Genomic DNA, 13413 nt, shown 5'->3' with positions numbered 1-13413 from the left:
TATGGCGCGGAGGCGATGATCGCGAAACCAAATTTTCACAGCAGGAGCGTCTTTTCGGAAAATTTGATCGCTGTCGAATTGCGCAAATTCGAGATAAAATTCAATAAACCGATCTACGTCGGCATGTGCATCCTCGACATTTCTAAAACGTGTTTGTATGAATTTCATCACGAATACATGGTACCGTTATATCGAGAGAAATGTAAAATAATGTACACCGATACAGATAGTTTAATTTATCACATCGAGTGCGAGGATGTGTACAAGAACATGAAACGCGATATTGCTAAATTCGACACGAGCGATTATCCGGTTAACAATGCGTACGGTATACCGCTCGAGAACAAGAAAGTGCCGGGTTTGATGAAGGACGAAAATAATGGTGCGATCATGATTGAATTTGTCGGGCTTAGAGCAAAAATGTATGCATTGCGAGTAGATAATAAAAAAGATACAAAAAAAGTTAAAGGCGTCAAGAGTAACGTCGTAGCGAGAACGATAACGTTCGACGATTACACGCGGTGTCTGCGCGATGAAATTGAGATGACTCGACGACAGTCTTGCATAAGATCCAAATTGCACGAAGTGTATACAATCAGCGAGACAAAAATTGCTCTGAGTCGGTACGATGACAAGCGATATATCGTACCTGATTCGACCGATACGCTACCGTGGGGACATTTCCGAATACCCTTATAATATAATGTATATATGTATGTGTGTATGTATGTATGTATGTATGTATGTGTGTGTGTGTGTGTGTATCGGGAAAACAAAATAAATATAATTCTATCTTTCTTTTATATTTTATATTTCACATGCTGAATATATCTTACATATATTATATATGCTGTATATATTTTACATATTTCAGATACTTTATATGTATTTCATATTTTTTATATGTTAAAATAAAATACAATTTGTATGAATTAAATCACATTGTCCTTGTGTATCCAAGAGTTGTGCAATCCATCGAATCCCAGCCATTTCACGTAAACCTCGTCACCTCTCCTGCGCAATACTTTCTCCACGAGATACACGTCCGGATAAGTCGCGCGATGCAACTCGTATTCGTAGAACGCTCCAGCAATAGATTTTCCGCGATAGTCCTCGAGTAGATAGGTTACGGGATTAGTACGCTGCACTTTAATAATCTTAAACACCTCGGTGGTCCAATTTGATGTTTAACCCTTCTCGAAGATCGTCTTATACTTGCTAACGCGTACCGGGTTACCTACTTTAAATCTTGCTGGTGCCGCAATCTTTACGTTGCTGTATACTGTATTTAAAAGTTTATCGGTGATCGCGGGGGTAACATCGATAGGTCTCATACCGATAGTGCGATGCTTGCGCGCGTTATAATCCGACACGAGTCGCGGCAACGCGTCAACCCACTTGTAAGTTCCGTTCAGCGTCAACATTTTCCACATGTCATTCTTTAACGTGCGATTAAATCGTTCGACAACCGATGCCTTCAACACCGAATACGTGGAATAACGATTAATATCGTGTTTTCTTATGAGACGTTGTACGTCGATGTTGTAAAATTCCTTTCCCATATCGGTTTGCATGTTTTTCGGGCATCTCTTACTATCTCGAATTATCTCAGCGATAGCATCAACCGTCTCACTTCCGCCTTTACTCTTGAGCGGTACGGCCCACGCGTACTTGCTCAGCACATCGATGACGGTAAGTATGTAGTGGTAACCTTTGTTGAAATGAGAGTACGGACGCATCTCGACGATGTCAGCTTGCCACAGGTCATCGTAACCCCGCACTATGACGCGTCTTCGGGGAAAATTTCCTCTCGCCGAAGTATGCAGTTCCTCGACGAGTCGTAGCTTCTCGATATTTTTACGTCCGTTGGATTTTAACGATGTCATGTTTTTAGCGGTACGGCTAGTCGGCGCTGTAGTGCAAAGAAATTACATTATGATTTATATCTCTAACCTTTTTTTTTTAACCATTTAATAGTCGTTTATTTCCGTTTATTGTCATTCAATAGTCGTTCTTTATCATCCGCTACCATTCGTTGCCGTTCGATAGCCGTTCGTAGCCGTTCCTGACCCGTCTGGTAATCGTTCCTGATTCGTTCGTAGCCGTTCCTGACCCGTTCCTGAGCTGTTAGATAACCGTCCAATAACCGTTCTTGAACCGTTCGTTGTCGTCCGCTGTCGTTCGTCAGCCGTTCGTAGCCGTTCTTGATCCGTTTGTTGCTGTCCATTGTTGTTCGTTGACGTTTCGTTGTCGTTTGTTAGCGTTTCGTTGGCGTTTCGTCATCGTTCGTTGGCGTTTTATTGACGTTTCGTCGTCGTTTCGTTGACGTTTCGTTAGCGTTTGTTGACGTTTCGTCGTCGTTCGTTGGCGTTTCTAATCTAGCGATATTCGCATGCCGAAGCTCGTTTATCAGAGTCTGTAACGCACGCACGTCTTTCTCGAACGAAGCAAGCTTCTCGTCTGACTCTTTCAGTTGATTTCTCAACGTTTTAACGCACTGATCCACGTACAGTTTGTTGACGACGTCGGTATCAGCCATAGGTTGCGCTACACGACGAATCTTGCGCGACCTCGCGTCAAAGTCCGTAACGGTGCGACACAGAGCGTTATCGTGCACGAAACTTCTCATTAATCCACTCCATCGACGGTACGAAATGACGTTCGTCACGTCTCTACTCTGCTCGGATATCCCAAATTTGTTGATATGCATCATCGATGTGAGCGATGTCGGTCGATCGATTGATTAGTTTTGTCGAGACACCGTTTAATTTATAATAATGCCGGCTTCGCGAAGTTCCTCGAGGATCGACAAGATCTCGTTGTCGTGACCGTTGTGACCCGCTTGGTGCGAAGCATCGAGCAATCATAGACGATCCACCAGCTCGTTGGGATCGTCCCAGTGCACGTAGTCAATCTTGTTGTCGGTTAGCGTTATTTCGCGAGGCGCGAATAATCCCTTTCCAGATTTTGTTCTTTTGGGTTCGATCGGTATCAACTTTGCGATTATTTCTTTGTACTTGTATCCCCTGTTACTCAGTAATCGACCGTGTGCATCGTGATTGCGTTTATGCGCGCTCGTCGTCAACAGCATGCTCTTGTACGTTTGCTTATCATCCTCTGTATAGATGACATCATCGGGAAATTTCTTAAAGATCAACTCGTAAAGACCAGGTGTGCCGACGTATCGTATGCCATCGATAATTATGCTATCCGCGTTGTCCACGTCAAAACGTTTATTACCGAACATCATTCCATTCTTGTCGAGATAAACACCGTACACGTTGTCTATACCGCTCTCTTGATCGCCGCTCAAGATAGGTCAGATGTACCTCTGACCCAGTGGACCTAATTGATCTCGCAACGTTTCTTGACCTTCCGGCGTTTGCAACTGATTTCGTACGGATGTTATGAGCGAGTCGGCCGTGGTTTCAAAAACATCCTGGCTCGTGAATAATTCGGGCATCGTAGGTTGTATAGTTCTCATTGACGCGGACGGTATAGAGGTTATCAGCGGTACATCCAGTGGAGCGTCCGATCGTTTCGATTTATGCGGTGTCGGTGAGCGATCCGACCTGACGTTTGATCGTTTTCTCTTTTGCGGTGTCACATCATCATCATCCTTCTCGCGCTTCGGGATGGACAACGCTTCGATTCCTGCGTCGGTGTTACTCGCAGGCTCGTTCTTCACCGCGATCGAGCTAGAGTTGTCGACGATCTTTTGTAACGGCTCGATGAGAGGTCTAAAGCGCTTATCCAACACGATATCCTCCTCGATTTTACCGGTCTTCAAAGCGCGATATTTCTTGCGAATTGATTCGCTAGTTTTCACAATTACCCTCGCAATCTTCTCGCGCTCGCGAATATCCTCGTTCTGATCGATTGCAGCCATCGCGGAAAAACAAAAATGTCAATCTCTCTTTCTCGTTTCACCTCGACGAAGTATCGGCAACAACTAATCGTTTTGCGGTATCGCGAACACGTTAAATTCTTTTCTGTATCGACCATCGTTGAGCGAAATGTCCTTGTCTATTACTACGAATCCGTACTTGCGCTGCCAACAATCGCGACACAACGCGCAAAATTCATCGTATGGCATGTCGGTATTCACGTGATCGTTGTACACGTGTTTCAGGTTGGTACCATCCTGTTTGAACAGGATCAGCAGGTTCGCGTTGTCGCGTATCAGATGTTTAGGTATTCTCGCGTACGTCTGACAGAGATAAAAGCAGTCGACGCTCGAGTGTCGACCCATTGAAAAGTACTCTCTCACCGCATTTTGCTTATCGTATGCCACGTCATCGAACACGAAGATCGAGTTTGGACGTGCCTCGTTCGGCGGAATGAAGTCACTGTTGTTGGAGAATGTGAAGTAGCCGATTTCGTCGATCGATGTCAACAAATTTTCCAGATATCGATATTTCGGTTGTTGCAACGACTTCGAGTACACGTACACGTTTTCGAAACGTACACTGTGCGGACTTTCCAGCAGGCTTATTAGAACGTTGGTTTTACCGCAATTCGAGGGGCCACAAACGATCGCGCGTATAGTAGTCGGTAGCATCGTACCATGCTTACGCATCTCCGCGTTGTCCCCCATCGATCGTAATCTGTCGTCGCAATTCGTCATGCGTATCGCCAAAGGTTGTCGCACGAATCTCATTTTCACACTGTCGACTGAGGAATGCTGGGTCGAACGCCTATTTATAGATGCGCGGAACCGCAAATCGCTCAGTAACAAAAATGTTCGTGCTGCTGTTGAGACCTTCCGATATTTGCAATTTGAGCGCCGAACAGTTACAATTTGTGCCGAAAGTCGTTTTGCTGCGAATGTGCGGCGATCACGTCCACTACATGTGGGACAAGCTTCCCAAACATATAAAAGCTGACTCAGAGGTTCAACAATATCGGCGCTGTTACGAACATTACAATCAACCGTGGCAGCGAACGCACATCGACGGTCCAGCACCGTTAATAAAAAATTGTGACAAATGCCAGCAAAAATTATAAGAGGTTGTGGTTTCTTAAATCGTGCGATAAACGCACTTCCTTTCGAGTTACATATTCCCGGCTATCAGTTTTGCGGTCCGGGCACTCATTTGGAAAAACGATTGGCGAGAGGTAATCGGGGTATAAATCCATTGGACGCGGCGTGCTGCGAGCACGATATAGCGTACTCCCGGAGCAACGATCTCACCGAGAGACACGCGGCTGACAAGATACTCGCCGAGAGAGCGCGAAAACGCATCGTTGCGAAAGATTCGACTCTCGGTAAGAGAGCCGCAGCCACAGCTGTTTGGGCAGCGATGAAAACCAAGACAAAAATCGGTATGAGTATGAAGACGAAGACGAAGACGAAGACGAAGACGAAGATGAGGACTACGCGGAAAAGGCCGACGAAAAAACGGATACTTCCGACAGCGAAGCGAGGCGGTGTATTGCCGATTCTACCAATGTTGGGCGCGCTCGGATCCTTGATCGGTGAAGCGGCCGGCGTGGCCAAGGCGGTGAACGACAGCAAAGCCGCGCGCCGTCAGCTGGAGGAGCTGCAACGTCACGATCGCGCGATGGAAGGCAGCGGACTTTATCTCGCTCCGTATAAATACGGACAGGGACTGTATCTCGGTCCGTACAAACGTGGACAAAAAGTGGCAACGAAGAAAAAAAAAACGTCGAAAAGACGCTAAAAATGCCCACGAGTGTGACAACAAACATACAATTAGAACAATTGGCGAAACGTATGCGTATACCGTACTTTAGAGGGGTTTTCATGCGTGATTCGTTACCGATCGGTGGTATATATCGAAACGAGAGCGGCATCGTGAATTTGGATATCACCAAAGGACCGGGTACTCATTGGGTAGCGTACGCAAAGAGGAGAAATCGTGCTATATATTTCGACGGTTTTGGTAATCTTCGACCGCCGATTGAATTGGTGCGATATTTCGGACGGAACGTTACGAAGATCGAGTACAATCGCACGTCCTTTCAAACTTACGATCAAAGCATCTGCGGACAATTGTGTCTGCGGTTTCTCCGAACGGTCGACGACAATCGGTGTGAATTTAAAGCCTGACGATGCGCCGTTAAGACTCAGTATTCGTTAAACAGTTTTGCCGACATGTCTATGACATTCACGCTAACCGAGAAGAGTAGCGTCCTCGCGACATACTACCATCTGTTGATTTGAGCGATGGTGATTACGAGCTCGGTCTAACTAATTTTGAAACTTATCATACGATATCGAACGTGAATTCCTCGAATAATAAATTTTATTTCGATGAGGATGACACGGAAATTACGATTCCCGAGGGATCGTACGAGATACACGCAATACACGAGTTTTTGAAACGTGCAATTTCACGGAAACGCCCGCGACGCGTAGTTTGCTCCGACAATCGTGTCGACAAACGCGGTGATATCACGGTGATATCGCGAGAGGAGACCGTTCGTGCGAACGGTGACGAAGACGAGGCTGTAGAATACCCGATAGTGCTCCGTGCTAATTACAATACGATGAATTGCGAGATCAAGTGCGCATTCAGAGTAAACTTTAACAAACCTAACAATATTGGATCGCTGCTGGGATTCTCGTCGAAGCGTATATTGCAGCCAAAACAATGGTATCAATCGGACATACTGATTAATATCATCAACGTAAACATTATCCGCGTAGAGTGTAACGTGACCGCGGGTGCATTCAGCAACGGCAAACGTGTCCATACGATACATGAATTTTCACCAAGCGTTCCGCCAGGATATAAGATATCGGAAACGCCGGCGCAGATCATTTACCTGCCGATCATCGCGCGGAGCATTACGGATCTAACGATACGCGTCGCGGATCAAGACGGACGATTGCTCGATTTTCGAGGAGAAGAGATTACCATCAGATTGCACGTACGACGGCGACAAAATTAGCGTGGGATACATGAGATGCTCGTGTTGAACGACTCGAAACACGCGAAAGATAATAATATCTTTACGATACCGATTGATGATATCATCCGATCATCATCATCATCATCATCATCATCACCATCATTAGGTTGTGCTAAAAAGATCAGAAAGAAGCTCAACGCATCAAACGTTAAATTTTTACAATCTTTGGGATTCGCGGTGCGAAATATCTAAGAAAACATGACCGATATCCTTAATATCGGAGGTGAGCCGGTCTTTGACGATCGTATCGTCAAGATCGAAACTCATACGTACAACTCGTACGCCAATACGACGTTTGAGCACAGCGATGAGATACGAATATCCATACAACAACAGGATCTGTATACTTTGCCGTATGAGAGTTTTCTGTACATCGAGGGAAAACTAGTGATAAACAAACCAGCTGAAGGGTTTGATGTTGTATTGGGGAATAATTGCGTCGCGTTCATGTTTGATGAGATTCGATACGAACTCGACAGTGTGGAGATTGATCGTAGCAGAAATGTGGGAATAACCAGCACACTCAAGAACTATGTAACGATATCATCCGATAGAACCGTGATTATGAGAAACGCCGGCTGGGATTCGCCTACTAACACGAATGAATACTTTAATTTTTGCGTACCGCTCTACATGTTATTGGGATTTTGCGAGGATTACAGGCGCGTGGTGATTAACGCTCGTCACGAATTGATCTTAATACGATCGCGCAACGATAACAATTGCCTGATTGGAAATTTGGTGTTGGAGCCTGTGATCGACATATTCAAGATACAATGGCGAATGCCGCACGTCGTATTGAACGTGATTAACAAGTTATCGATGCTGCGCGCCTTGGAAAGCGGACAATACCTTAGTATGGGTTTCCGCTCGTGGGATCTGTACGAATTTCCGCTATTGCAGCGTACAACCAAACATTCGTGGCCCATTAAGACCGCGACTCAGCTGGAGAAGCCGCGATACGTTGTTTTCGTTCTGCAGACAGGTCGGAAGAACGTCATGTCCGAGGATACGAGTCGATTCGACGACTGCAAATTGACCAACGTGAAACTCTATCTGAACTCGGAATGTTATCCGTACGACGATATGAATCTGGATGTCGTTAAAAACAGATGGTCGATTTTGTACGACACGTATCAACGTTTCTGCAAAAATTATTACGGATACGAGTATCTCGAGCCGAGTCTCACCGTCACGCAATTTTTACGTAACGGTCCATTCGTGATCATCGATTGCTCTCGACAAAACGAATCGGTCAAAAGCGCAACCGTGGATGTGAGATTGGAATTCGAGTGTAAGAAGAACGTGCCGCCGAATACCACAGCGTACTGCCTCATCATACACGATCGCGTGATTCAGTACAACCCGTTGACCAATGTTGTGCGCAAAATCACCTAAGTGTGGGGGGAGGGGAGAATGAGACGATATAAAATCTATAATACATCAGGATCAATCGCAGTCTTCTTCTTCTCGACGTGCTGATATAAAAAAAAAAACGTCATGTCCGTACCAACGTTCGTGGACCTACAAGGATTCTTCGTCGGGATGAAATTTGTCGTAAAGGAGGTGGCGGTGCTGAGAAAGGGGACCGTTCTGGCGCATTACATTTTTACATATCCCCTACCATGGAATCTTCTCACAAAATCCGACAAATCGTGTGCTTCCTGGCTGATCGCGAATCACCATGGATTACGATGGGAAGACGGAAACGTACCGTACAACGTGGCTAAACGCTTGATTACATCAGCCGTGCTTGGAACAGAAGAGGATGGCGATACGTCGACTCTCGTGTACGTCAAGGGATGCCAGAAACGAGAATGGCTGGTGGATTTACTTGAGAATTATGCGAGAGAAAACCTAATCATCGAGACTTTGGATGCTGATTACGAAGATATTGAATCTTTAAATAATCTAGATGTTACTAATACTATACGATGTGGAAAACATGTTAAGAATTGCGCATTACAGAATGTATTAAAAATATTTAACTGGTGGTTGCAACGCTAAAAAAAATATTTTTATAAATAAAATGTGTAAACGTATTTAATGTTTTTTATTTCTTATTCTCCCCACTCCTTTCCTCGCAAGTTGTTTCTAAGAATTCTTTTAACATTGATCGTTGCCCCTTCTCCTAAATTTTCTGAGCATTCATCTCCCACCACATCATATTTTTGAAAATAAGCGTATTATCGGTTAGTTTTTACACGATCAGTGTCGCGTCAACCGTTCTACTTCTCATAACTTAGAGAAATGTACTCCGCCGAAGGAAACAGCAACGGTGGCAGACGCATGAATTATTACGTTCCTCGAGATGAAATTAGGCCGTACAAGAAACCGCTTGATTTGTAAGTATCACAAATTTTCATATATATATTGTTGCGTCCCTGCGGGTCGTCTGTGACCGTTATTCCTGAATCTGCTGTACCCGTCTCCGGGAGAACGTTGCTAAGGGTTGTTGTTAAACAACGGCGTTCATCTGAAGAGAGATCGGCCATCTTGGAGTCTCGCGACGGATGCCATTCCGGGCGGACGTATTCGAGATTACGATAACCGTTATTGTTCTGTGTTCCTTGTATAATAGTGTTCTGTGTTATTATATTAAAGTTCCTTTCGTTCTTTCAAAGGAGTGTTAATTATTTACTTGCGGTACGCGAGTGTCGGTTGTGTCACGCGGATTCGAGTTATATCGATTTCGATCCGCGGACGCAACAATATATATATTTTATGTTTTTTCCCGTGCTATTTCATATTTAATTGTATTTTTCAGACACGGTAAACCTCGTTGTATACCACGTATTTTGGTACGCAGATTCGCTTTGACGCGCACTGCGTATAAATACTTGGATATTGGAATCAGCGTTGAATCACAGCGTGGAATCACATCTTACGTGGAATTACATCTCGGCGATAACCGAGGCAATCAAATCATATTATCTATTGACACATGGGAATCGCTAATGCTGAAACGAGCGGACGTTGAACGATTTGTGCAAACGCCCGATCATACACCAATATGGATTAACGATTTAACAATCGAGATTGTTAAAATACACGATACGAGTGTTGTAAAACTTACGTTACGCGATTCTTGCTTGTACATGTGTTCAAGATCGAACATATTTGCTTCGCGTTATTCGTTCGCTTTAGTTCTCATGTCAAACGGCCGTGAAATTCCTGCGTGTTTACTTGTCGCAGTATCGCGGAAGGACGAGAGAGAGAGAGAGCCTAGCGCGTTCGTATGTTTTCGTTCGCTCTCTTTCGCGTATGTTTCGAATGTTTCCTGTCGCTCTCCGGCTAAGTGCGTGATCATGCTCTACGAGAGTGACCGAAAGGAATGTCAGTTTTTATAATTTAGTCCGTAGTTGCCGATCCTATTTGGGATCATCTACAGTTTAGTTCCTCTTGGAAGGCCGCACGCGACACATCGCATCAGCAGTGTCGCGAACGCAAGTTTCGCGTCTTTCGCCAGCGGCAGCGATATTCCGAACCGCTTGCCCTGCACCAGTGCGGAAACCAAATACAAAAAGTGCGGGCGATTGAATCGTGCCGAGTGCACCGCCGCCGCGCTTGACTCTATATCGTCGGCCCTGCCCCGCGCTCGCGGCTCAGGGCGCGTTTCGATCTTCAGGACTCTGTGTCGCTCTCCATTAAGCGCAATTATTATTGTGACGATCGACGGGAAGACTCGCGTCTGAGGTGCGTAAACGCGATCGCGCTGGCCATCCCGCGCCCCGACAAGATTTCCGCTCTCGCGTTACCGCTCGGTTACCGAGCCGGACATTACGTCACAACATAAGTCGCTCGTCAAGATTTCCGTCAATCGTCGGATTCGCGCCTCAGCGTTCCGTCAGTTTCAATTCCCGTCGGCCGCCTCATGTAACTGTCTATGCAATAAAGTATTCTGTCAGTGCCTGTTATACTTTGTGTTTCGTCATTCTCGCATCCCCTTCCGATCCGATAGCGATTCATATCGCGCAACGTTCCCGATCGCGTGCCTCTCTCGAGGCTTGTGCCGGTATTCGCATTCGCATTCTCGCGGCGCGGGGATCCTCCTCCGCTCGCGAACAACATGAAACCGTCAACTATATTTTTCTTATTCGAACTCGAACACTGTGTTAATCATGAATATTTGAAGCTGTGTGAGAATTTAGAAGCTGTAAATGAGAGTTTCGATCGATTTGTCGTTAATTTGCAAGGTAATATGTTTGGCGCCGAGAAAGATAATGCTGTTAAAATCTTGCGCGATGTTTTTGATAAAACATCTATCATAGATTGCGAACTATTAGCTTATGCTGTGGATGAAATTTTGTCTGAAACCTTGAGACGAGGTGATGTATTTTAACATAAATAAATGTGTTAAAAAAAAATGAAAAGAAAAAAATGTTTATTTCTTTCGCTTCCCTTCCCTGCATATAAGATAGATATGTAACTGTGGCGCGACCGGGTGGGAGAAGGATAGCGCGAGGCGTTCGCGAGTAGGAAAAGGAAAGAAGGAAGCACAGAAATAATCGACATTTTTAAAATCTAATAATAATAATAATATTTATTTGAAATTGTGTATAATACAAATGTGTGTGTGTGTGTGTGTTAAAAGTAATAATAAAAATAAAAAAATAATAAAAATAAAAAATAATACAAATAATAAAAAATATATATATATACAGGCGGCGCTCCTTCTGAAACAGAAAAATAAAAGTCTTATTAGTATACTAATTTAATTTTTTAATATTTAATATTTTTTAAAAATAGATACTTACAATCAACCCCATAATTCCTCTATGTCCTCCTCGTAGGGTTCGAGGCCGAAGAGACATGTCAGGTCTAAATAGAGACCGTCGGGGCCGTTGTCTTGCCAAACGTCTTGTGCGTATTCGCGGTCGTGTCGCCGCAGCGCTCTCAAATATTGCCGGTGTTTAATATTTATAAACCCCGGAATTTGTATATCGCCCGCATATTGATACTATAAATCAAAATTAAAATATATTATAATATATAATATATTAGAAATAATTGATATCATATATAAAACATAATTTTAATATAAAACAAATATTACTCACTCTTTGTAAAACCACCAGATTTAAAATGGCTCTCAGTAGCCCCATCACGAGGTCTTCCGCCCACCTTGCCGCATTAAGGCGGCTTCGGCACAAAACAGCCTCGATCAGCGATGGCATATTTAAAAAATACAATAAAAGAAATTTTTGTAACTTTACTTCACTTCACTTCACCACGTAATGTTCTCACTGGTTCAGATGAGAGTGTCCTGTCGCATTGGAAAAAAGGCGACTCGTCTAATATTGCCTCGAAATTATTTCTTTCCATTTTCACAGTGACAAAATCGGCTCTTCCTAAAAAAATTGCGTGGGAGTAAGGTCACTCTAAGATTTAACGAATTAGACTTGTGCATAAGTGGGGATCTTCCAACTTTAATAAGTTAAAAATCATGCCGGTGTTCTCATTAGACGGAGTGTTTCTCCTACTTTTCGTATTTTACTCGTAGTAATCGTCGATTGGTGAGTTTGGATATCGGTTCGAGGGTTCCTTCGCACGTGATCATATTAGAGAAAATTCTATTTTCTTATGAGTATTTTTTATTGATGCGGATCCAGCCGTGTTTATTGAATATTTTGTTAGAAAAAATTATTGTCATTATGTGCAGCTGTGCTTGTTGGGTATTTTGTTAGAAGAACTTTATTATCTAGTCGGTATCTTTTAGTTTTCCACCAAGAAATTCCACTAATCTTTTATCTTTTATTATATCTTTTTTTGTTTGCTTTTTTTTCTTTTTTTGTCAGCTCGAGGAGACCGGTGTCGTTTCATCACGGATCTTCCTGTATCTTTCTCACGGTTACCGATAAATATAATTACGGTCTGTTTATTGCACGATTTGTTTTTATCATCCATCGGTAGAACGTAACAATATTATTTATAAATATTGTGACCCCCGGATAAACGGCTCTTCCTAGAAAAGAAATGAAGAGGACACCGCGCCGATTCGGTCGCACGTGCAATCTTGCGAGACGCTATTTGTTCATAATATAATATAAATATAATAACCCACCTTTGTAATACACCGCGCCGATTCGGCCGCACGTACAATCTTGCGAGACACTATATATTTGTTTGTAATATAATATAAATATAATATAATATAAATTTGAGGATCCGGACATCGGCACCCATCTTTGTAATACGTACGCGCCGATTCGGCTGCATGTGTAATCTTGCGAGACGCTATTTGTTTATAATATAATATAATACAAATATAATATAATATAAATTCGAGGATCCGGACATCGGCACCCACCTTTATAATACATAAGCCGATTATAAACATATCCCGACCCCCAATAAACCCATCTTCCTAGAAAAAATGAAAAGGATAATGGTTTTTTTTTGTTTCTGTTTGAAAAACTATATTACCTTGTCGGCATTCCCCCGCGCGCCAAAATCCCCCTCCGCCCGCGTGAC

General features: G+C 43.6%; 1 protein-coding gene across 1 annotated transcript; it reads left to right on the top strand.

Annotated features, from left to right (window-relative positions):
• Window positions 1-7751, top strand: LOC138934129 (uncharacterized). Its single transcript, XM_070297568.1, has 2 exons — window positions 1-689; window positions 7703-7751. The coding sequence occupies exons 1-2, from the start codon at window positions 16-18 to the stop codon at window positions 7749-7751; spliced, it is 723 nt and encodes a 240-aa protein (XP_070153669.1). The 5' UTR covers window positions 1-15.
• The last annotated feature ends 5662 nt before the right edge of the window (window positions 7752-13413 follow it).

Source organism: Polyergus mexicanus, unplaced genomic scaffold (assembly GCF_030449975.1).
Source record: "Polyergus mexicanus isolate NDT 795.1 unplaced genomic scaffold, iyPolMexi1.0 SCAF_6, whole genome shotgun sequence".
Taxonomy (NCBI): domain Eukaryota; kingdom Metazoa; phylum Arthropoda; class Insecta; order Hymenoptera; family Formicidae; genus Polyergus; species Polyergus mexicanus.
The sequence above is the reverse complement of the archived record's forward strand: the minus strand, read 5'-3'. Positions and strand labels throughout refer to the sequence as shown.

Bases quoted from the DNA above. Each gene is read 5' to 3' on its own strand.
- LOC138934129 (XM_070297568.1), top strand. From the start codon at position 16: ATGATCGCGAAACCAAATTTTCACAGCAGGAGCGTCTTTTCGGAAAAT. The intron at 690-7,702 runs ACCCTTATAATA...CTGTGATCGACA, and splicing joins CCGTGGGGACATTTCCGAAT to TATTCAAGATACAATGGCGA.